At 55.9% G+C, this 23,339-nt stretch overlaps 1 protein-coding gene across 2 annotated transcripts in view; it reads left to right on the top strand.

Annotated features, from left to right (window-relative positions):
- The window catches only part of Col27a1 (collagen, type XXVII, alpha 1), a 122,113-nt gene that overhangs the window by 78,354 nt on the left and 20,420 nt on the right, over positions 1–23,339 (top strand). For both annotated transcript variants that reach the window (XM_013513271.1, XM_005382644.2), the window contains 13 exons: positions 2,249–2,302; positions 4,234–4,287; positions 4,491–4,544; positions 7,129–7,182; positions 11,160–11,213; positions 11,659–11,703; positions 11,802–11,846; positions 12,126–12,179; positions 13,089–13,142; positions 13,914–13,967; positions 15,528–15,581; positions 16,989–17,042; positions 21,094–21,201. In XM_013513271.1, coding sequence (XP_013368725.1) covers positions 2,249–2,302; positions 4,234–4,287; positions 4,491–4,544; positions 7,129–7,182; positions 11,160–11,213; positions 11,659–11,703; positions 11,802–11,846; positions 12,126–12,179; positions 13,089–13,142; positions 13,914–13,967; positions 15,528–15,581; positions 16,989–17,042; positions 21,094–21,201 — 738 coding nt within the window. The remainder of the gene's footprint in view (positions 1–2,248; positions 2,303–4,233; positions 4,288–4,490; positions 4,545–7,128; positions 7,183–11,159; positions 11,214–11,658; positions 11,704–11,801; positions 11,847–12,125; positions 12,180–13,088; positions 13,143–13,913; positions 13,968–15,527; positions 15,582–16,988; positions 17,043–21,093; positions 21,202–23,339) is intronic.

Here is a 23,339-nt window from a genome sequence, read left to right as displayed (position 1 = left end):
GCCTGCAGACACCGCCGCCGAGCTATCTGGTTCAGCTGAGGCGGTCTCAGGTGCATCCTCAGCGCAGGCATGTGCCATGAGAGGAGGGAGGGAGAGGAGAAAAGTTGCTGTGGCAGTTGGTGACCCTTTATCTGCCCAGCCTCTCCAAATCTGGAGGCTCAGATCCTGCCTATGCGGTGCCTGCTTATGCAACACGTCCCCTGTGCCCTCTTGCCAGCCCCAAACGGGCCATGCTTCTGGCTTTCAGAGCTGCTCCTCACCCCACTGCCAGGTAGAAGACCGAGGCCTCCAAGGCTGGCTTCCCCAGCCCAGCTGAGCTCCACCCCCAGGACAGGCCTGCCAGGCTGTTCCGGGACAGCACACCAGGGGAGTCCAGGGGTGAGGGTGCAGGATCGGGGCACTTGCTGTATGGCCCTTATTCATTAGGGTCCTCTTTGGCTTCTTGTTTGAGGTTTATGACCCACCTGCCTTCCAACAACTCATAAATTTAAAGTAGCTATGAAATTTCTCTCGCCCTGAGCCAGTCAGGCAGGGCCTTTTAACAGAGCAGTTTTATTCCCTTCATTCAGCAGCTTCTAAATGGCTGACTGCTCCCTTGTGGGGCACTCAGGCCGCTGACCTAACCCTGTGCCCCTTTAAATACGTGAGGAGGAGATGGGTGAGAGCTAAGACTGACCAAGTGCCTCTGTGCCTTGCAGTATCTGGGATACTCAGAATCCCCTGGAGGTCAGGAGCGACTGTTACTGTCCCCTTCTGTGGTGATTTGTCCAGGGTCCACAAACCTAAAGGTTGGATGACAGTGACATAGAGAAGCATGATGCTCCACACATAAAGCTGTTGTTATTGATATCACGGTCACCTGTGAAAATGTTTAATTTGTCTTTTAATGTAAGTTGCTGCAAAAGGTAAATACATACTCGGTTGTTCATGGTGACATAGCAGCTGTGACTACACCTGGTACCACATCCCTTGGACTTTATGCTTTGTCTGGAGGAAGCCAGAGGAGGCTCAGGAGCCCCATGTCCATGAGCGACAATGGTGCTGGAGGTCAGGGAGCTCAGGCCACCCTCACGGCCCCATGCTCCTGAGGCCTTGGGGATGAGGGAAAGGTGCGTGGGAGCTAGAGACGCCTCCCCAAGCTGCAGGAGCAAAATCTAGAGGGTCCTTGCTGAAGCTGCCACTTTAAACCCTTTGGAGAGGGAGGAGTGGGGCTCAGAGTCAACCCTTTGGAGTCAGACCTGCAGGTGGACTGGCTTTCCTGCTGAGCACTTGAGCTCCAGCCTGTTATCAGCTTGTCTCAGTCCTGCCAGAGTTCAGGGAACAGGAGGCAGATTTTATGGGACAAACCCACTCCTCCCTGTCTTTCCTCATTCTCCTGGAAACTCTTGGCTGTACATCCGAGTCCTTCCAAAGGCACGTTTGCTCTCCTGACCCTCCCAGAGCCCCCTCTGCTGTGTGCTCCTTAGCAGGAGAGTGGCTGGGCCTGAACCAGAAGTTGGGCTGGCTGTCTTTCTGGCGGGATTTCTGCAGGTGCCCACCTGCCCTGGGTACAGGTTTTGCCCGTTTAGGGGACAGCAAGGCCCGTGGCCACCTGGAAAAACTTCCTGGAACCCAGAGGCAAGTTGTCACCCAGTGAGGTAAAAAGGAGCCAGAGGAGCCACAGTGTGTGTGTGTGTGTGTGTGTGTGTGTGTGTGTGTGTGTGTGTCCCCTTTCAGCAAAGAGAGAGGAAGCCTTTCAGGAGACAGTAAAGAGGCCTCTGCTTCCCAAATTCCAATCAGGTTTTTGGCCCAGCAAACATGCTGGCTGTTACGGTATTTCTATCCCAGCCAGCATGTTTGCTTCTCTCTTTGAAACAGCCCCAGAGCCCCCAAAGATGGGGGCAGATGGCCTCTTCCCAGTGCAGCTTAGGCGCCTCCCCCAGTTCCCCGCTCTCCAGCTCTCTGAACGTGGCCGCCTCCCAGCCTGCTTCTGGCGCGGGAAGAATGTGTGGCACTCCCAGGGATGCTGGCAGCAGCCCTGCTGCTTGGCTCCCAAATTAGAACCATCTGGTGGAGTGAGGGAAGTCAGGACGGTGCCCAGAGAGAGGCGGCATGCCTCAGTGGCAGCCCCGGCCGGCAGGATTACTGGGCCCAAGCAGGAGACTGGAACCGGGCTCCAAGGAGGGAAAGTGACAGCTGTTGCCTTGAAAACTCAGTGTGTCGCCAAATTCATGTTGCTTCCTCTTGTTTTCGTAAATGTGTCCTCTAGGGGCTTCTGGGATTCATTGGTCTGGTTGGGGAGCCAGGAATCGTGGGAGAAAAGGTAAGTTGCTGGGGAAAAAAGATCGACTAGCGGAACTCATGCTCTGAGATTTGGAAAGTCAGAGGGCTGGTGGATCCTGGGGTTTAGGACTATTCCCCACTGGCTATCTGTACACTTGTCATTCCCAAATTCTTGTCATTACCTCCTCTAAGAGCCTTTCCCAGCATCCCCCCGGCACCTGCCCCATCACCAGTTAGCAGCCAGAGAAGCACACTTGGACTTTCTTATGACAACCGATAGATATGTGTAACCTGGGCCCCTCATGGCTGCCTGCTGACACTGCCCAGGATGGGCAGCAGAAGAGAGAGAAGATTCATCTTGTAGAAAGATGGACAATGAACGTCCCTTGGGTGCCTTGGGAGCTCCTGAAGCTCTGTCTTGCTCTTGAGGTGACTGGGGTGCCAACAGAGGGAGTGACTTGTTCAAGGACACCCAGAGAGCAAGTGACACACACTTTGTCCCCTGAGCTGCTCAGCCGCACATCGGCTTCCTGTGTCCCACCATGTCCCCTGGAGCCCCCACTGGTACCTAGATCAGGCCCTCTGGGACGGCCAGCACAGTCCCCACTGGATAGGGAGGAACTGAGGCTCATGCTCACCTGACCTCACCTAAATTCTTGGTTCAGCATGAGCTCATGCTTCATTACTGTTTGGACCCTGTACCCTCTGGCCTCAGCTTTTCTTCTCTTCCTTGTCATTTGAATTTAACTTTTTATTTTAAAATAATTACAAATTCACAAAAAGTTGCAAAAAATGGTGTAGAAGGTCCCATGTGCCCATCCCCCAATTCCTCCAGCGTGAACAGCTTACAGAACCATTGTGTGGTGGTAAACCCAGGTATCCTTTCGTCACTCAAGTGTCCCATGTCCGTTTTCACCACAAATGGTGGCCTTGCCAGGATCACCCTTCCCACCCTGATGCTCCTACACTTTTGCCTGAACAATTCTTGAGTGACCCTTCAGCTCTTATTTCAAATACATCTCCTTGATGGATGCTGGTCATGGTGGTGCACATCTGTAACTCTAGTACTTGGGAGGCCGAGGCTGGAGGATTGCCATGAGTGAGAGGCCAGCCTGGGCTACCTACTAAGTTCAAGGCCAGCCTAAACTACATAACACAATACAAATGCTCCCTGAGGAAAGTCTTCCCATAACCCTGGCCCAGAGGGGTCCACCCCCGAGGATAGTACCTAGAGCCTCACGTTGCTCCTGCTGCAGGTTGCATCTTCTGGAGCTTCACGTCATCTCCCTGCCGCCCCTGAGCATCCCGCCTCCGGGAGCCCATCTGTCTGTTTCTCCTTCTCACGGAATACTCAGGGTCTATTCATGCGTATAGTGTCAGGCATGTGGTGGGTTCTCGATACATTTTTGCTGGCTGGGTGGACACAAGAAATGAGACCTCATGAAAACAGAGGCAGGATGTGAACTCAGAGTCCCTGTCTTCCGGCCATAGCTGTGTCTGCCACTCCACCCTTTCACCCGGCCTGTCTGGATTGGTCAAGAAGAAGTGATTCGGGTCTGATCCTCTAGCACCTCATCGAGGCTTGGCCACGGTGAAAGAAAGACCTGCTATGGCTGTTTCCGCCTCAGCAAGCGCAGCCCAGGGGATGCCAGGCCTAATGAAGACCGCATGATGCAGACCTGGATCAAAGGGGACAGTGTAATTAGTGTGCCCTTAATCAGGACCTTCCTGGCCCCAGAGAAGCCAGTATGTGGTCTGCTGCAGAGGCTACTGCGGCCTCCCAGGGCTTGCTCAGGGTCTTAGTCTCCATAGGGTAAAGCCCTAGATCCCCACCCAGGTGTGGCCATGGGCTGAGCAGTGGCTCCTGCAGACCTTAGTCAAGTTCCTGCTCCTCTTCGGGCCCCTGCGCCTGCCTCACAGAGCCTCCCACAGCCACCGCCACGATTTGCCTGTATTGTGTCTCCATCACAGGGTGACCGTGGCGTAATGGGACCCCCAGGTGCTCCAGGACCTAAAGGGTCGATGGTAAGGAGTAAGTCTTCATCCTCCTGCCCTCTCCCGTCCCGGGCTAGATGACTCCTGCTCTTCTGCCACCTGTCACCAGCCCTAGGTGCTCAGGGTGACCAGCTTCTTCTTCCTCCCAGCTTGGGCTGCCCGGCTGTGGAGGGACTGAGGGGGAAAAGGCAACCCCCGACACACTGACAGTTCGTCTTCCTTTCGCTTGGCAGGGTCATCCAGGAATGCCAGGTGGTGTCGGGATTCCCGGAGAGCCTGGACCCCCGGTGAGCAAAGCCCTTGTGACCCTGAGCACAAACTTACTGTCAAGTGAGGGTACAGTCAGACGACAGGCCCAGCAGGCAGTCCATCTCCACCACTCCCTGGCAGAGACCCTTGAACTTTCCTGAGCCTGAATTCTGCACATCTCAAAAACAGAGGAAATACTCAAGGTCATGCTAATGTGGTCCTATAGGTTAAGTGACTGTGGGCTGAGACGCATTACAGGATGGTGTATGTCACTCAGGACACAGCAGATGTGACCGTCATGTTGGTCATTAGTATTATGACCTTCGTCCATTTACTCGGGAGGGACCCCAGAGAAGCGGGTGCCAAGCACCAGTTGGCCGTGCCATCCCTCAGTCCTTTTGATGAGGTGGGAAGCTCTCACCATGCAGTTGGGATCGGGAGCCACACGTTGGGCTCTCATGCTTTTTTGTTCTGTGCACGAGGAGGAGAAAAATCACGTCTGGCCTGGGGCAAGAGGAACCGGGGATGTGGAGGTGGGCCTGTGAGGCAGGAAGGCCGGAGGACCGTGCTCTGCCTGGTGGGGCGGCATGGTGGCAGAGTGCCCGGCTTGCAATCTGAGGGCTCAGCTGCGAGGCCCAAAGGCTGCTGTCCAACTCCCTCCCTGTGTTGGAGGTGAGCGATGGGAGCCCTCCCATGGGATGCGCCCAGGTCCAGCTGAAGTCCTTCTGGTGCATCCATGTACTCAGTGGTTTGGCCCAGACTCAGTGAAACCAGACTGCCACTCGCTGCTTCCGGAGCTCAGAGTTGCCCTTGGCCCTCCCCTGCTACAGGCAGGCCTGGTCCTTGCATTTGTGGGGCTCTTCCTCCCCGCCAGCTGCTCCTAGTCTGCACAGGGACTCAAAAAGCCCACTTCAGGGAGTCAAGTCCTGGCCCCTACTTTCTCACTGTGGGTGTTGGCAACATCGGCAGCCTCCCTGGGCCTCAGTTTCCTCATCTGTATGTTGGCATAATGCCACCTTCCTTGGGAGAACACTGTGAGAAATAAGTGGTAGAGTCGTGATGCCCAGCTAGGCAAACCTCCTGCATGTCCACGGTCCACAGTGCTTAATAAATGGCAGTGAGCTTGTGTTGGATACAATACTTACCACCCACTGGGCTTGTTGGACAGTGACATTTCTACTGATCCTGCCCACGCCTGTTGGCTTTTCCCCATGTCTCCAGTCCATGTTCTGCTGCTGCCCACTGAAGGCTGTCAAGAGTGTGATCCCCCTCGCTGGGGGTGAGGGGACAGGTGGGAAGGGTCTGAGGCCCTCCAGGGCCACCCAGTGGCCCCTCAGGGTCCAGCCTCCTGGTCTGACCTCTTGCTTGAACAGAGTGGATACTGCCAGAGTGGATGACCTCTGGGTCATTTCATCTTCCCATTTTGTAGATGAGGAAACTGAGACCTACAGAACAAAATAACTTGCCTAAAGTACACAGCTAGTGCATGGCAGAGCAGGTTTGAACCCAGCTCTCTGGCGTTGCAGCCAGGCCAGGTGAGCACCGGTCTCCTCTGCTTAGAGATGGCTCCTGGCCCTTCCCAGTGGCACACTCATGCCTTCTGAGCTGGAAACAGCCTGTCTCACCCAGTCTGTACCAACCGGCTGCCAGACCTGCTTTTTTATTGTGCCAAGCTGCCTCTGTGGACGAGAAGCCAGGCTGGGACGCAGCCTACCTTGGCCCCCAGCTGAGGGCCTGTAGGGCGCAGCAGGATCTGTGCCCTCAAGGCCATGCAGGAGAGAAGGGGCACTGCAAGGGGGGCTGGGCGGCACCCTAGTGTGTGGCAGGGATGACACCATCCCCTCCTTGGGAAAAGAGCCTGCCTGTGTGGGAGTCACGGTGCACTGGAGGCCGTGGCTGTCACAGGGCCCCCACTGGCCCGTGGGGTAAAGTTGCTGCTTGGTAGCTGCCAGCTCCGTTCGTCCACAGGGCCATTGTTCTCTCGGATTTCTGAGCACTTGGCAGGTGCCAGGCCAAGCCAGGTGCTGAAAATTCAAAGCACAAAGCCTCCAGCTCTCAGTGCCTGGCTCTCCGAGCCTCTCCCCGCCTCCCTCCATGTCTCCTTCTCTCCCCCGGCCCTCCCCGGCCCTTCTTTGATTCTCTTGTCATTCCTCATCAAACCAAGATAATGTACCTCTTCACAGGGAGGACCCTGTTGCTTTCTGTCCCTTCTGTGCTACCTGCACCCCCTGGGTTCTCCTCTCCTGTCCTCCTGGCTCTCCAGCTTCTGCCCAGGGCCCAGATCAAAACCTAGTCAGGGTCACATTTAGTGTTGGGGTCAGGGTGGGGACAGAACATGGGTGGCTGTTAGGGAGAGAAAGGGATGCCTTTTTTAGACATGTCCCAGTAGCCCCTCAGTGCTGATTTTGATAGGAGGAAGGAGAGAACTCACCCCTGGAGGCCTCCGCCCATCCCCAACATCCCAGGGATGCCTGGGCCTCTGATCCAGGGCAGCAGCTGCTTCTCCCCAAGGGCCAGCCCCTCAGGGAGGGGGCTGCAGCCCCCAGCTCTGCCCCACACTCCTAGTTCCATGTGTTGCTTCACTGCCTAAAAAGAGCTTCCCCAACCTTTCTCCCGCAACAGGGTCCTCGAGGATCACGTGGCCCACCAGGCATGCGGGGAGCGAAGGGACGCAGGGTAAGTTGGTCCAGCCCCCAGGGCAGATGCTGATAAGGGCACGGCCAGAGCAGAGCCACCTGCAGAGGACCTCCTTCTGCCCTTGTCCCCTGCCTGGCTCTGGGCTTTGTGACTTGCAGCACCAGACAGGGGGACCCCAGGCTCACCCTGGGCCTAGTGCTGCATGTGGGACCTCTCACCCCGCTGCTGTCTTTGTAGTCTATTCCTGAGTACCAGGCTTTGCTGTCCATTGGGCAAAAATGGACTCTGGTACGAGGGCTTTGTCCGTTCATTCATTCATTCACTCCATCATCCATTCAACCCCATTTATTTAGCATCTACCTTAGGCGCTCTCGGGATAACACAGAGGACAGACCAAGCATGACCTGCCTGCCCTTTCTACCCAGGGGACAGGTCACACATGCTGCTAGGCAGACACAGACCACAGAGCTACAGGTCATCAGCACATGGATGACGGGCACACTGGCTGCTCGGGGGTACCTCCCCTGAGAAGGGGAACCAAGGCCAGCCTAGGAGAAGGTGACTCTTGATCTATTGCCAGGTTTCAGGCCGACAGGCTGGCAGAGAAGGGTCCTTTGGTGAGGGTAGAGGTGGCATGCTTAGGGTTCCCTAGTCAACAGTGACCGGGACAAGACTTAGCAGGCACCATGCCAGGCAGGGCCTCCACAGTTATGCCATAAACGTAATAGGGAGCCACAGAGGGTTTTAGATAAGAGCTGGCCTGAACACAGTAGCCTGGGGTGATCGCTAACACTGTGTGCCAGGCAGTATCACATGCACTAACTCATTTAATCCTCAGTGCTACCGTGTTAGATAGGTGCTATCCTTAGTCCCATTTTTATAGATGTGGAAACACAGGTGCAGAGGAGTTAAGTCAAGTCCTCAGGTTGCACAGCTAGAAGTGGCATGGCTGGGATTTGAACCCAGGGAATCCGGTTGTTCTGCATACTGAATTCGGCCTCCTTTTCAATCATGCAGGACGGGTGGATGGAATGGTCTCCTCCTGCCAACTGGTGTACAGGTGCCAGGGCACGCATCCTTGTTGTAAAGAGGAAACAAGGCAGCAGGGCAGCGGGGCAGCCTGGGCCTGATATCCAAGCCTCACGCGGGGGAATCTGTGATTATTTTTCCACCTCTTGGCTGGAATTCAGCTAGTTTTAAAAGTTCCCCTGCACCAGATGGCCTGAGGCAACAGGCTGAGAGAGAAAAGATTAAGAGGCATTCCTGTGGCCGCTGGGGCCCCGCCCAGTGCCCAAGTCCTCCGTCTCTGCCTGGGCACAAGGACCAAGGGCAGCTACCGGGTCCCCTCTGGTTCTGGAAACAGGAATAGCGACCTCAAGGGCCTTGGCCACTGCCCCGCCCCAGAGGGAGGCCCAGCCCCGGCTCGGCTCTCCCAGCCATCTTCCCCACCCTTCTATCAGTGGCTTGAAGAATTTCTCCCCTGCTTGAGGAAACCCAGGCTCCTGACCACATCAAAGTCTCTGGGCCAGAGGGGAGCAGGGAGCAGGGAGCAGGGAGACCTGAGCCCTGCTCCCAGCAAGATTTGGCAGGAATGTAAAATTGCAGGATTGTCCTGCTTGAAGGGCTTCCCTGGGCCACTTCCCAGAGGTCCTGCTTGAAGGGCTCCCCTGGGCCATTTCCCAGATGTGGTTACTGCCCGCTGGGTGCCCAGCTTGCCCCAGGCCCTTAGCAAAGCCTCGCTGCAATCCCGCCTAGGTTCCTCATGTGTCCCCTTTCCCAGGGTCTGGCTCAGGGGTAGCTCCAGGTTTGACTATAAACATCTTCCTTGGGGAGTGGATACAAGAGGGCAGGTGAGTCTCTCTGATAGAAACCCTGGACACCTCCATCTGTGGCTGCCCCAGTCTTGTGCAAAGAGGGACAGGACTAAGCAGGGACCCACAGGACAAGCTGCTGAGTAGCCAGAGCCAGGGTTTGGGTATGTGGCTGCCCTCACACATACCTCTGCACAGTGGGCTAGGAGACGGACTGGCTGGTGGCCCACTGCCTCAGCCTCCCCCAAACAGGAAAGATTGGTCCTGCTTCCCCAGCTTCCCCTTGAGCTCAGAGGGATTGCGCCTCCTTTGAACAAGGATTTTAGGCGTTGTGTTCTCCAGCACCTTGCCTGGGGCAGGCTTCTCTAGGCTCTGCCTTATACTCCCCTGGTGACAGGAAGCTCACCCTCTCCCTGATAAACAGTGACAGGTCGCAGTGAAATCAAGTGGGCACCCAGCTGACTTGTGCTTAAATTATGACTCTCCCCTTACAAATTGTGTGACCACGGGCATGCTCATTGCCATCTCAATTTCCTTATTTATAAAACAAGGGTGTAGCTTTTTTCTGTGAGGGCTGCTGCTTCCTCCCAGAAAGGCTTGGAGAGATGGCAGCTGTCCCCAAGGTCTCTCACGGAGGCTCTGGCCTCCATGGACGGGGACAGTTCTGGGAGTGAAGTGCAGGCTCAGAGACAGCGCAGGGGTGCCCTGAATCACACAGCCCTCTGTTCACCACAAGACGCTTTGTTTGCAGTAGGGGGGGCTTTCTCCCTGAGCGCCATCCCCGGCGTTACTTACTCATTTATTTAACACACATGTCTTCATGTTCGTTTATGTATTCTTTAATTTCTCTTTCAACAATGTTTGCTTTGGTTTTTAAAATTTTTAGATTTGTACCAGCACATGTTTGCAGTAATGAAATCCCTTGTTGGAGCTGATACATATACCCATCCCTTTCCTTTCCTCCCTTCCTCCACTCCAGCTGCTGATCCCTTTCGCATTTGAGAATGATCTGTCTCCCTACTTCCTATTATCTATTTTTCTTTTTTTAATTTTGCTCAGGAGAAGAAAAACCTGTATAAATGTTTTAATTCTAAATTTACTGAGACATCCTGAGATTCGAACAGGTTACCTTTGGCCTCTGCAATTACAAGAGGTGCTCAGAGGGATGGCTTTCAGACCCTTATTAGCATGATGAACTGCTGCTTGGTCATTGGGATTGCTGCACATCTGTCTTGGTTACTTTTCTCTTATTGCTGAGACAAAGTACCCGACACCCAGAATTAAGGAAGGAAAGGTTTATGTAGCTCGCAGTTTGTGGGGATTTTAGTCCATCATTGGCTGGCTCCAAGGTAGGCTGGCATGGTAGAGAGATAGTGCAGAACAGAAACTGTTCATGGCAGGAGGAAGGTAGCAAAGCAAGCAAGGGGCAAGACAAGCCTCTTCCTGCCCCTTGTATTGTATCCAGGCTACTGGGATTAAGGCAGTACCTAACCAATCAGTGGACTGATTTAGTAATCATCCACCCTTAATCCCAGCACTGCACCATGAATCAATCACACACCTGAAATTCAGCCACCCCTGAAAAAGCCCCACCTATGAACACATGAGGCTTTGCAGGGACATCTAGACACAAGCTGCAACAGCATGCATTTTCAGTTTCTTTTAAGCGCTGGAAGTGTAGTGGGTTTTTTGTAATATATGACATCCTGTAGGATCTGCCATATAAGGGTAACACCATTTGTTGACAAAACACATTATTTTTCTTATCCTGAACTATGTATACATCTTTTTGGTAGACTCTCTCTATATATTTACTTATTTGGTTGCTTGGCTTTTTTGGTTTGTTGCAATTTTTGAGGCAGGGTCTTGCTAAATTGCTAAATTGACCAGGGCTCAAACTTTTGATCTTCCTGCCTCAGCCTCCGAGTGCCAGGACTGTAGACATGTACCAGCATCCCTGGCTCTAAGATCTCCTTAAATATGGTTGTGCATGTGCCAACTTCATTCTGGAAGCTGTGCCATGTCCTCTGCAGAACCACCTGGGCTGTCATTGCAGGCCAGTGACCTGCCTTAGGTGGCATTGGGCGGGCATGGGGGGGCGTGGGAAGGGGAAGGTCCCAGGCTCGGGGCAGCTCCACCCACCTGGTTCCCAGCCTGAGGGAGATCCCTACTGTCCACCATGCCAGAACCTTCTTCCCATTCTAGGGTCCCCGAGGACCAGATGGACCAGCTGGAGAGCAGGGGTCCAGGGGCCAGAAGGTACTGACCCCCCTGGGCTGCCCTTCCTCACCCTAACCCTGCTGGATCAGAGGGCCCAGCACCAGGCCCCATAGGTGGACAGCAGGGTGTTCCTGATAGGCTGCAGGGTGCATTCCTGAGACTCATCCACCTCCCTCCTGCCCCCTGCAAGCCCTGAGCAAGAGGACACAATGGGAGGGAGAGACAAGGAGAGTGAGGGAGAGCCATTGTGCCCTAGAACCCTCAAGATGCCTCTGTGTCCCATCAATAGGAAGAGATCCTTGGTTCTTGGTGCCAGGCACCTAGTGACTGTGGGAAGCCACTCTTTGCTGGCCTTGGTTTTCCCGGCTGCACAATGGGAATGGGGGGACACTGGCCGGGGTTCCTCTCCCATCTCCTGGGGCGGGTCCTTTCCGGGGCAGGGCTGTCCTGATCCCTGTCCAGCTTTACTTCTCTGCTCCTGTAGGGCCCTGCAGGACCTCGGGGCAGACCGGGCCCACCTGGACAGCAGGTATGTGGGGCGAAGGACACGCTGGCTGGCCTCTGGACCCCCTCCCTGCTCCCTGCCCTGTGATGTGTGCCTCTAATGACCCCCAAATGTGCTTCCAGGGTGCAGCTGGTGAGCGAGGCCACTCAGGGCCACGAGGCTTTCTCGTAAGTAGAATCAGTTCCCGTGCTGCCCAGCGTGGGGCTTTGGAGCGGGCCGGGCAGAACAGCTCAGGTTCCCACCTGCAGTGGAAACCCCACACCCCCTACACAGAAGCCCCTTGGGCATGGTTCCCACACCAGGTTCTCAGCTTCAGTGTCGATCATAAGGTCGCGGGGGGGGGGGGGTAGGACCCTGAGACACTTCAACCATTGCCAGAGGTCAAGGGGACAGCAGGGTGGAGAAGTCCAGGAAGGGACTGAGGTCACCTGTGTCTTTCTCTGCAGGGCATCCCAGGTCCCTCGGGCCCCCCAGGCACCAAGGGCCTCCCAGGAGAACCGGTAAGCTCCTTTCCTTGCCTCCCTGATATGCTTGCCCCTGGCAGGCTGGTCGTAGAGGGACCACCACCCGGGCTGGGGGCTGCATGGTCAGACCAGGAGAGGCGTTGACAAGAGACAGTGCTAGGGCCTTGCTGCCCATCAGGCTTTGGGTAGTGGTGGGGGCCCTACAGCCTGATTCCCACCAGTGAAATGGGGACCTGTGTCCTTTGTCATTCTGTCATGAGGATGACATAAGAAGAGGTAGCAAGGGCGCTTGGCACAGAGAAAGCAGAAGGAGGGAGGGAGGCAGGAGAGGAGGAGGCTGCTGGGAGGCAGGAGGAGGTAGCCCCATGGCCCTGGAGAGCCACTCCTCATCCCAAGGGCACAGGAGCCTTTGAAGGGCATGGAACAGGGATGGTGACCTCATTACTTCGCCCTTCAGAGGAGGCCTCAGAGAGATGGGTTGGGGGGACAGCCTAGACGCTGTGGAGCTTGTGAGGAGGCTGCAAGGAGTGATGGTGACGGAGATGCAGGAGAGGGCAGCTCTTGGGGTTCCAGAGGATGCTCCCTGGATCACTCTCTGCAGGGCTTGGGCGCTGCAACACCCCACCTCTGGATTCCCGAGGGAGCAGGGATGGGGCAGACCGGGGCTGGGGCTGGGGCAAAGCAGAGGGCTCCAGAGTGGGATTTTCTGCTGGGCTTGGGTGGGGGTGAATGGGAGCAGCCGTGGTTGGAGACCCTTAGGAGACAGGTGAGGAAGAGCTGCAGGCGCCAGGCCCCACCCCCGTGGTGTGACTGGGGTCCCTGGGGATTAGGCTGCATGGTCCCCAGTTCCCTCACCCATTGCTCCAGATTGCATTATTAAGCCTCAGACCCCAGGGCGGCCCAGGCTGGCGTGTCCTAATGCCTCCGTGTCTGTCTGTCTTGCAGGGCCCTCAGGGACCACAGGGGCCAATTGGCCCTGCAGGAGAGATGGGGCCCAAGGTGAGTGCTGCGGTGCTGCTGTAGTCAGCCCCGCCCCTTGGGGGTGCAGCCTGCCCTCCCCTGTCCTGGCCCAGGGTGATGGGCGAGGCCATCATGCTGCAGACTGGGAGCAGAGGTTGGCTGAGTGGGTGACCCATGCTGGGGCACAGGGCGAGGACTTGGTGCCAGGACCCTCATGGGAGGTGACAGTGCCTCTGTTGGCATCACTGAAAGTAGCAACCTCTGCCCACTCCATCCTTACTGAGACTTCACTCAGCATAGTGAATGGGGACCCAGCCCACAGAGGGTCCCTGGGCAAGGAGCCGGGAAGGGGCCTCAGACAGCTGGCCACAGCCGGAAGCAACCTGTTCTCCGGGGACTATACAAGGCCACAGCCATGCCCCGGTGACAGTTCAGGACCCTCCTGTGCTCGTCACCCTGGCTCCGCTGTCAGAGAACACTGGAACCATCCAGCCCCGGACATATACTGACTTCCCTCGTCCTTACGTGAATCATGAATTTTCCTGCCTGTCCTGCCAAGGGGCTTCTATGTGGTCAACCGCATGCACGGGGAGGGACTGGTCCGGAAGCTACTGGTAGTCCTGGGCCTCTGCCAGCCTGGACCAGCCACCCCTTCCCAGGTCCCCACCCCAAGTTCCTGGAGCTACAGAGCTCTCCCAAGTCTGGTCTCTCCTGCTGTGTGGCCTGAGCATATCGCTTCCCTTTCCCCTTTTACAACCAGGGCCAACCCATGGGAATGGGAGAGACCCACAGCCTTTTCTTTTCTTGCAGGGGCCGCCGGGTGCAGTGGGAGAACCAGGCCCTCCCGGGGAAGCTGGGATGAAGGTGAGGCAGGATGAAAGGCAGGAAAAGTGACTTGTTGAAAATTAGCTCCCAGCTGGCAGCACTGTCCTCCTCAGGGAGAGAAACGGTCCTTTCTTGTGCCTGGGATAATGGGTTCTCTGTGCGCTGTGCAGGGGAGCGGGCCCTAGCGTGGCCACAGTGGAGGGCCTCCCCTGCCCATACCCCCTAGTGCAACTTCTGCCCAGCAGTGTTTTCTGTGGCACCTGCCTGCCTCCATGCCCAGGTGGCTGTGCCTCCTGGCCTGTGTGATGCCATTGTACTTCAGCCCTGGTGCCCTCATTACCTGCCAGGAAACAGGTGCCCACTGATCCCTGGGCCCAAAGGGAGCCCCTCCCCATGGCTGCGGGAAGACGACCCTGCTCCTGTGCAGGCCCGGGAGCCGATGACCCATGCCAGCGGCCCAGGACATTGCAGAGGTCTGGCCCGGGAGAGTCACACAAGGGCTTATGACCTGAAGCACATACCCCTTCTAGGCCCAGTGCCGTCACACTTGGCTTAGTTTCAGGGCCTTTGCTCAAAGAATAATGATGAAATTGCCCTGTCTGTCAAACAGATAGAAGTGGATTGTTCCAGCGGGGACCAAGGGATCAGCGCTCTGCCCCTCCCTGTGTCCCCAGACACTAGCAGGAAATCCTAGGGCGAGAAGATCCTTTGGGGGTCCCTCAGGGAGCAGGTGATATTCAACCTTCCTCCTTGTTTGGGTTTCTGTCCAAGTCTCAAGGGAGAGTAAAGAAGGTATCCAGTCAGAGTTGTCATCCTGCATCCAATGCTGCTGGGGCCAGACCACCCGGGTTATGGTCCTGAGTGTGTCACGAGCCACACGATAGTATGGACCTGGTGTAGCGGAACTCCCCAGCCTCCCATCTTCCTCTCTGGAAGAATAATGCTTTTCCTCCCAGGTGTTAGGAAAGTCACATGTTCATTTTTAAAAGTACTTAGAACAACGCCGAGTAAGTGGTACCATGATGGTGATGGTGATGGTGGTGGTGAAGATGGTGGTGGTGATGGTGGTGGTGACTGATGGCAATGGTGGTAGTGGCAGTGATTATCATGATGGTGGTGATGTTGGTGGTGGTGTTGATGTTGATGATGATTGTAATGGTGGCACTGATGGTGGTGGTGATGGTTACAGTGGTGATGATGGTGATGGGGTGATTGTTATGATGGTGATGATGGTGGTGGTGGTGGTGGTCGTATGATGGTGGTGGTGGTGGTGATGATGATAATAATTATGACTGTGATGTTCTGATGGCAGTGGTGGTGATGGTTACAAGGATGATCATGGTGATGGTGGTGATTATTATCATGATGATGGTGTTGTGAAGGTGGCCATCTTTCTGTCCTGGTGTGAGAGAAGCTCATGGCCAGAGCTGACTTGATATTGGACTCTGTTTTTTTTGCCATTTTCCTTGGTCCCTGGGAAGAGCAACCTACCTGTCTGCCTCTCCTTATCCCAAATCAGAACGAGTGGAAACAGAAAATGTGGTGAGTGCTGGAGCTGGCCCTGCCCACCTCCATGTGCTTCTCTTTGGCTTCTTGTAGGGCGACCTTGGACCCCTGGGCAGCCCTGGGGAGCAGGGCCTCATTGGGCAGCGGGTAAGTTGAAGCAGATGCATTCTCCCTGGAAAGCCCTGAGGGTATGTGGATCCTGAGGGAAGAGAAGGGCTTCACTCAATGTCCCTACACCTCAGTTTCCTCAGTTGTAGAAATTGACCAGCAATTTCCACAGCCTGGCCCAGTCTCTTTTGGTGACCAGCATTTCCACAATGTGAGAAAAGAATTCTGTGATCAAAATGTCGAGGACGCGCTACATGCTTAGTGTTCCTTCTTACATATCAGCAGTCCAATTTAGAAGGCTCTGAGTTTGTGGAGGTTTCAGTCCATACTTGGCTGGCTCCAAGGCAGAGTGGCACATGGCAGAGGGCAACAGTTCATGGCGGTGAAAAACGGCAAAAGTAGCAAGAGCAAAAAGGGAGGAGCAACAGTGAACCAGCCTCTTTCCCTCTCTTATACTGTACGCAGGCCACCTGCCCCAGGACACACTCATAGTCCCAGCATTGGACCATGAACCAATCATAAACTCTAGAAGCCTGCTCCATGACTGCATGAGGCTTTGCAGGGGCATCTAGACACAAACTGTAACAGGCCCTGAGGTGGCAAGGTGTAGGTGTCCACCAAGCTTGGTCAGTAGAGTCTTCTTTTTTTTTTTTTTTTTTGGTACCAGGAATCAAACTCAGGACCTTGCACTTGCCAGGCAGGTGCTTGTGCCACTGAGCCATATCCCCGGCCTGTAGAATCTTCTTAAAAGGCGATGTTAAGAAGGATCCTGAGCTCTATCAGAACCCAATAGGAAAAACAAGGGCAAATATTCAACCATTGTAACCATTGTATGTCAGGAGTCCAGCAGCGAGTAGCAGAGTTTTCTCATAGAGCTTATGGTCTAGTGGATTGATTAGTGATGTCTGCCATGGATGCAAGAGGAGCAGAATTTTCATACCTGTCTCTTCTCTGAAGAGTGTAGTGCGCTCCATTGCTCCAGTTCCATTAAGGAGATCTCAAGCAGCTGCCATTTGGGGCAGTGGCATGGCCTTATGCAGCCTTGAAGGAGAGGGTGTCAGCCCCATTTCCCAGATGAAGAAACTGACAGCATGGTGGACTGAGTAGTGTGCTGTGGTCAGACAGCCAGTGAGTGGAAAGCCAGAGTCTGCTGAGATCTGCCGAGGCAAAGCTGGCACTTAAGCAGTAGGCTGCACAGCCTCCCCAGCAGATGGAGCAGCCTGTGGTCTGGGGGGGTCTGTGCTTCACTTCTGGGAAGCTGAGGGTGAAGCCTCACCTTCGGCTCCTTCATTCATTCTGGTGGCCCTGTGCCTGTGGTGGCCTGAGCCTGTGGGAGTCCCCCTGCCTAGGGGTGTAGGGTGGGGTCTTGCTCTGGCGTGCTGAGGGAGGGACAGCCACGGCCCCGCCCCCTGTAATATCTCCTGTCTTTCCTATCACACCGTCCAGGGGGAGCCAGGCCTTGAGGGAGACAGTGGTCCTGCAGGGCCCGACGGGCTGAAGGTAAGAACTCTTCTGGGAGAATCTCGCAGGACTAAGCATCCTCTAGCACAGCCTCCCAGGCAGCCGTGTGATCCACCTCCACTCCCAGCAAGAGCAGGGTGGGGGTCAGCAGTGTCCAGTGCCACCCGCTACCTACGCACATCCAACCTCCCATCTTCCTTCCTGCCCTTTCCTAAAATGTCAGCTTCTCTTGGCCGTGGGCGGTTCCTGAGCACCTGATCTGTGGCAGGCCCAGAGCCAGGGACATGGCTAGCTATCACCTTCCAGCATCCTGAAAGATCAGGAAGTGGCCCTAATCCAGTGTCCTGGGATCGCTAATTAAGAATTAGGGAAGACTAAAGCCCAGGGGTATAGGTACTATGCTGAACCCTTCAAGTGTATCACCTCCATCCATGCTGGGAGGGAAATTTCATCTTCAGATGAGGAAACCGACTTAGGAGAGGTTTAGCAACACCTCTGAGGACACGTAGCTACGCGTAATTAGCACATCCAGGACCCAAACGTAGGCCTGTTTGGCGCCAAAGCTCTGCTCGCTGTGCTGCAGTGTGCGCCCGTCCTAAAGGTGAGGAGCGGAGGCTGTCAGGGAGCAGAAAGAGATTCACTCACATGTTGTGGCTGGGAGTGGAGAGCTGAAACGTAAACCGCGGTTCACAGGTGCCAAAGCCTGCTGGCCAAGCTCGGCCCTGCTGCTCTGTCAGTCCCACGTGCTGGGTGCCCTCCTGAGGTGCAGCCTTGCAGGGGGGCACCTCTCTGACTCACCAGCCCCCCTGCAGCCCTGGCCTGGCCCCACTTCTGTCTTAGGACCAGCCTGGCCCCATGGTGGACCTGTCACGCGGTGCAAGTCAGCTTCCCTCCCCAAGGTCCTGAGCGCCACATCCCCAACCCCCTCCGTGACCCCCTACTTTCCACGTGACCTCGATAAGCATTCCCCTTCTGTGGGCCTCAGTTTCCCCATCCCCAGACTCCCGCCCCTACTACGCCTTCCCACAGTTGCCCTGGGTCCGTTCCTGCTGGTGCTTTTTCTTGCAAGGGTGAGTGCGCCCCCTGTCTGCCCCCTGTCTACTTTCTCTTCCCCCAGCCCTGCTGAGTTCTAGGGTCCTGCTGGGTCCTGGCGGGGCTTTGCGCATTAGATGACCCTGGCCAGGTGCCATCCACTGTGTGGTGACAGCGACAACCCTTGGGGTCAAGGGCTCTATGCACTTGCTGTGTGCCAGGCACCGCCCATGGTCAAGACCCCCACCTTTGTATTCCCTGACCCGTGAGTCTTCTTAGCCAGAATATCCACACCCACCTGACAGATGAGGAAACTGGGGCATGATGCCACAGCCTCGTCTCTCCGCTTTTGGGTCACCGCTTCTCCGTGGAATCTGCCAGGGTGGGATGGGCAGCGTCTTGCAGGTGTGGCTGTCTCCCTTTGTCTTTCTCCCTCTCCTTGTCAGAATTCCTCAGCCCTGTCCTCTCCCTGTTTTACTCCCTCAAACCAGTTCTGTCCTCTTACTTGGACCAGAAGAGTCACTCAGGTGCTGTGCACCTGCATGGTCCCCGGGCTTCCCATGAGTCCGGGGAGAGACTGTTCCCTTCCTGCAGTCCCCTCATGGGGAAGACCACCTCTAGGATGTGTGCAGCACTTTAAAGTCTGTAGGGAACTTCCATGCCCAGTGTCTCTCTACCATCTGTTGGTGACAGTGGACACTGTGACCGATAATCATTCTCCTGTGTCTGGTGCTCCTGGCCAGGCACTGGGCTAAGCTGTCTATAGGGTTTCTTTCCACCCTTCCTCGTGTGCCCTTTGATCCTTACTCACAAATGAGGAAACTGCCCAGGGCCGTCAGCAGTCGAGGACCCTTAGGGAGCATGACCCAAGGACGAGGAGCACAGATCCTGGTCACTGGAAGGAGCAGAGGCTGGGTTCTCCTTGTGCTGGAGTCTCCACCTGTGACCCTCATTTTTTCCCGTCTGTAAATTGAGAGGTTTGATCCAGGCAACTGTGAGGGCTCTGCAGAGCACTGGCAGGCATCCAAGGGTTTGGGGCATCCCTGGGTACTCCCGGAACCCATCCTGCATGGTATCCACAAGCAGCCCCACCTTGCTGTGGCAGCCCAGGCTGAGGGGTGGGGGGTGGCCATTTCTGGAGTTCAGCCATCCTTGAAAACAAGCCTGCCGCTGGGAACAGGCGCCCTCCTGAGGGCCAGGACAGCTGGTGGCCAGGAGAGACAAGCCAGGAGCCGAGTGCTGGAGCCAGACGAGGCTGAAAGCGTATCTGAGGCAGGTCCCTCCCTTCGTGCCAGGCTGGGCTTGGAACCTGAGAATCCCAGCGGGAAGGGACCTCAGAAGCCCACCTGCTGCTCGGACCTGCTCTGCACCAGCCCCTCCCAGGCTGTGTGAGGTGGTGTCTCCAGGCTGAGCTGGAAAGTGCCCGGCCACTGCCCTCCTGCGTCCTGCCCTTGGGCACAGGGATGAGCTCACAGTAGTCGTGTTCTCCAAGTCTCTACTAAGGCAGGACAAGCCCCAGCCTCCTCCTGCCGGCCCTCTGCACCCTGCCCTCTCTGTGCACGTGGTTATCCGTGTCCTTTGTAACTGGGAAACAAAACTGGCAAAGCCACGCTGTTTTTCCCCGCCCACTGCCGTGATCTGTCCCTTGCTCACTCGTGTGCCTCCGTGCCCAGCTCTTCTTACAGCCTCCCGACCTGTCACCGCTGAGCCATAAGCAGACTTGCCCGAGGCCATCAGGCCTGCCAGCTGGCAGGAGACGGCTTTCTCACGGACTCTCCCTCAGCCCTGCAGCCACTGCCCAAACTCACCCCTCATACTCCCCGCCCCCCCATGCCCAGGGTAATACACTCTGCCCTACAAGAGCCCAACCTACCTGCTGTCCCCAGGAAGATGGGAGGCGACACATGAGCCAGGGCAAACTCAGCACAGTTTGGTTTTTCCAAAACCTCTTCACAAAGCCAGCTCTCGCGGAGGACCATGAAAGCCCGTGCCTTCACCCCCAAGGCCCGCGCTGAGGATTCTTTTCTTGGGATAGAACCTCAGGCGCCCCCAGGCCCCTGTAGTCCCAGGAACACCACGGCGTAACACCCCAGCAGCTCCAAGGAGAGAGTCCTTTGGGCTTATTCTCTGAGGGAACCAGCCAGGTATCTAAACCCCTGCTGCCCACTCCAGCGCCTGTACCACTGGGGTCCTTAGGGCCAAATGATTGAATTTGGTTCTGCCTCGAGTCCTCGTCTGTAAATAGGACAGAAAGAGCCTGTACTTTGAGAGTCTTCTGGGAGGACCGAGTTAGTTGATCCATGCAAAAAGACCCAACATTGGCCCAGACCCAGGAAGCGCTGTGCCGATGCTGGTGGCCGTCTGCTTGTCCTACAGTAGGGGGATGGCGGCCGCGCAGGGCAGACAGCAGCACGACATCGAGGTCACGGTAGCACAAGGCATTTGGGGCAGCAAGTGGGACACACATGGCCACACACTAGGCCTTTGGACTAGGCCTTTGGATCGGAGTTTCCTGCTGACCCCTGCGTGGCCTCAGAAGGGCGGTGTCTCTGCTCCAGGCCTAGGCCCCAGCCGTGAAAGCCTGGCCTGGTCTTTGTCAATGGTATTACTGTAACTGGGGTCGTGTGAGCAAGGGCTACAAAAGCCCCTCAGAGAAGCAAATGGAGCTGGCTCTGAGGGGCCTCTGTGGCTCATTTTCTCCCTCAGTCAGATTCTCACTTGGTTCCTGTCCTCCCCGCATGTCTAAATTGGGGAAACAATGGCGTCTCCAAACCTGGTCTGTCCCGGGAACAGCTAGGTGGGCTGTAGTCACATGGTGGCTTCTCTCTGAGCCCTGGCCCTGGCCCGGTGCATGCTGGGACAGGGAAGCCATCATGGCTGCAGTGTTTCCTGGGGCGGCCAGGCTGGCCCTGCCCTGGCCCTCTGCGCAGCTCACAGATCTGTCGGGAAACCCAGGGTGGGTGGCTGTGGATGCCATGCAGCCCTGGGGCTTGGGGCTCTTGTGATCCGGTGACTCATCTGTACTTCTCTCTCTGCTCCTCCTGCCCTCCTGACACAGGGGGACAGGGGGGACCCAGGGCCTGATGGTGACCGTGGTGAGAAAGGACAGGAAGGGCTGAAGGGCGAGGATGGGCCCCCTGGGCCCCCTGGCATCACTGGCATCCGGGTGAGTATATCTGTGGGCAGCCCTGGGGGCTGGAAGGGACGCTCACGCCTGCTCGGGCAGCTGGGCAGGAGCTCTTGACAGCAGCCGCCAAAATTGAAGCTCCACCTGTGAGTTCCACTCAGCAGCAATCTATGTCCCTGCCCTACACAGCCATCCAGCCTCACCCTGAGCGTTCCGCATTCCTTGCACCGGCCTCGTTCTGCGCCTGGGCCTTTGCACGTGCTGTTCTGTCTAAGACTTTCCCTTCTTCCTCCCGATCACCTGCTTTATTCCACTTGGCCCTCAGCTATCCCCACAGCCATCCCCTGCCCTTGAAAGCTGTCCCTGGCCCCAGGCTGGGCCTGAGCCCCCAGGGGATGCAGAGCCCTGTGGATATTTGCCCCGGGCCTGGCACCAAGGAGGTGACCAAACTCTGTTGAGTGAAGAGCCAGAGAATCTCTGCTCCCCCACATGGGAATCTACTCAATCCGAGTGCCTTCCTGGGCCAGGCCCCGGAGACGAAAGGTTGAATCAGGTCCCTGCCCTTGAGGGACGTGGAAAGGAACCGTCCCAGCTCAGTGTCTGCGGACAACATGCCCAGAGCTCTCCAGCACGTTCCTCTTTGGTACTGATAGAAATCCCTGCAGACCAGAGAGGTCAAGGAACTGGCCCAGGCTCACACAGTAAGAAGAAGCAGAGCCAGGGCTTGAACTCAGGCCTGCCTGAGTCTGCACATCTTGCCCTCGCTCTGACCCTGCTGGAGCCCAGGCCCTGGTTTCGCACTGCGCCCAGGACTTGACTTTGCAGCGGGGCCGTAGTAGTTTCCCGCATCTGAGCAGGATGTGCGTGACCCAGGAGCAGAGTACTGGGCACCTTGCAGCTAAGCCGTGCAGATCCCAGGCCTGCGGGTGTCCTGCAGGGGCAGGGCAGGGTGGGGCCTCGCCTCAGCATTGGGCGGCTCCCTCTTCCTGGAGAAGCAGAGAGATTTGCATGTGACCTGGGGACCCCCTTCCTTCCAGGCCTGCTCATGACATTCATTTTCCCCCTGGAGTGTAAAAATGAGTAACCTGGGATGGATCCAAATTAGCCTGCAACAAACCAGTTGTGGGAAAATGTTTGTTTCCTAAAAATAGAACTGAAGTGCTAATCCCCTCTGCAGCTGTAGCAGGATGAGCTCAGCACACAGCCAGAGAGGAACACGGGTGTTTGGTCAGACCTGCCTCACTGGAGGCTTCCCCAGGCTTGACTCAGCCACAGGGAAATGGGCCAAGGGGAACTGAGCAGGAGGGGCCTCTCCATTGGTAACTTGCTGTGTGACTTTTCACTTGCCTCTCACCCTCTCTGGTCTTGCCCTTAGTATAATGAAAATGTGGAAAAAATGTAAGCTAAGATCACCTTGAGTTCCAATATTCCAAGGACTCTCCTTGTAGGGAGTTCTGAGTATCAACTGTGGAATGGGTAGTAATCCCTCAGGAACACCTTTGGAACCAGTCTAAAGGTTGAATCCAGTTTCCTGAACTGAGCAGCCCACACTCTCTGTGACTTTAGGCAAGTTACTGCCCCACCACCAGCCCTGGATTTGTCATCTGTAAAGAAATAGGAAATAGGAAAGCACTTTACAAAATGCAGTCGAAATATAAAAGATTGTCTTTATGAGTTTAGGAGAGGCAGTGGCTAGAAGTTGTTGGTGGTGATAGTGACATGGCGGTGTTGTGCTGGTGATGGTGGTTGAATGTGAGCAATGATGGTGATGATGGTGATGGAGGTGGAGGTGGCGGTAGCGGTGGTTGTGATAGTGGCCATGGTGATGGTGATGTCTTGGTGATGTTGGTGGTGATGGTGTTGGTCATGGTGGTGGCGATGTGGCGGTGACTGTGGAGGTGGCGGTAGCGGTGGTTTTGATAGTGGCCATGGTGGTGTTGTGGGTGACAATGGTGATGGCATTGGCCGTGATGGTGACGATGGTGGTAGTGGTATTGGTGGTGGTGACAGTGATGGGGTAGTGGTAAAGATGGTGGTGACGGTGATGATGGTGGCGGAGGTGATGGTAGCAGTGGTTATGATAGTGACCATGGTGATGGTGATGTCTTTGGTGATGGTGGTGATGAGGTTGTTGGTGATGGTGGTGATGACAGTGGTGTTGGTCGTGGTGGTGATGA

This window comes from Chinchilla lanigera, unplaced genomic scaffold (genome assembly GCF_000276665.1).
Source record: "Chinchilla lanigera isolate Chin_1 unplaced genomic scaffold, ChiLan1.0 scaffold00018, whole genome shotgun sequence".
In the NCBI taxonomy this organism is placed as follows: domain Eukaryota; kingdom Metazoa; phylum Chordata; class Mammalia; order Rodentia; family Chinchillidae; genus Chinchilla; species Chinchilla lanigera.
This window is presented reverse-complemented; position numbering and strand designations above follow the sequence as displayed.